Source organism: Sinocyclocheilus grahami, unplaced genomic scaffold, assembly GCF_001515645.1.
Source record: "Sinocyclocheilus grahami isolate Dianchi unplaced genomic scaffold, SAMN03320097.WGS_v1.1 scaffold3695.1, whole genome shotgun sequence".
NCBI lineage: Eukaryota > Metazoa > Chordata > Actinopteri > Cypriniformes > Cyprinidae > Sinocyclocheilus > Sinocyclocheilus grahami.
The window spans coordinates 17,286-17,880 of NW_015508778.1; the positions used below are offsets into that span (position 1 = coordinate 17,286).

Genomic DNA, 595 nt, shown 5'->3' on the forward strand with positions numbered 1-595 from the left:
GCTGTTCTTGTAAAAATATGTGATGTAGTTTTAAACACTAATTGACTTTATTTTCTCTTCTTCAGAATCCAGAGGAGTCACTCTGACTCAACCTAAAGTTAAAACTGTGCAACAGGGTCAAACAGCGACAATAGAGTGTAATATAGATGTAGGGATATACAGCAGCTACTTATACTGGTATCAGCAGAAACCTGGAGAAGCTCCTAAACTCCTCATTTATTACATAAACACCCTCCAGTCAGGAACTCCATCTAGATTCAGTGGCAGTGGAACAGCAAGTACTGGAAAAGATTTCACTCTCACCATCAGTGGAGTCCAGACTGAAGATACAGGAGATTATTACTGTCAGAGTTATCATAGTGGTGGTGTGTTCACACAGTGATAAAGAGTCGTACAAAAACCTCGGTCAGTCAGAGTCACAGTGACTGCACTGATACAGCTGAGAGAAACTGCAGCTGCTGATGAGACGATCACAAACAACACAAATATTTTTTTGTAGCAAATTGAACATTAAACACTACAAGTCTGCCCTTTTTTCATCTTGAATCAAAAAAATAATACTTATTTTCACATTTTTTACTCTCCCTGTTAAGTC

General features: G+C 38.3%; 1 gene segment (V, D, J or C); it reads left to right on the forward strand.

Moving 5' to 3' along the window:
• LOC107576449 (Ig kappa chain V-III region NG9-like) overlaps window positions 1–382 on the forward strand; it is a 5,864-nt gene extending 5,482 nt beyond the window's left edge. The window contains 1 exon segment of the V gene segment in view: window positions 66–382. Coding sequence covers window positions 66–382 — 317 coding nt within the window.
• The last annotated feature ends 213 nt before the right edge of the window (window positions 383–595 follow it).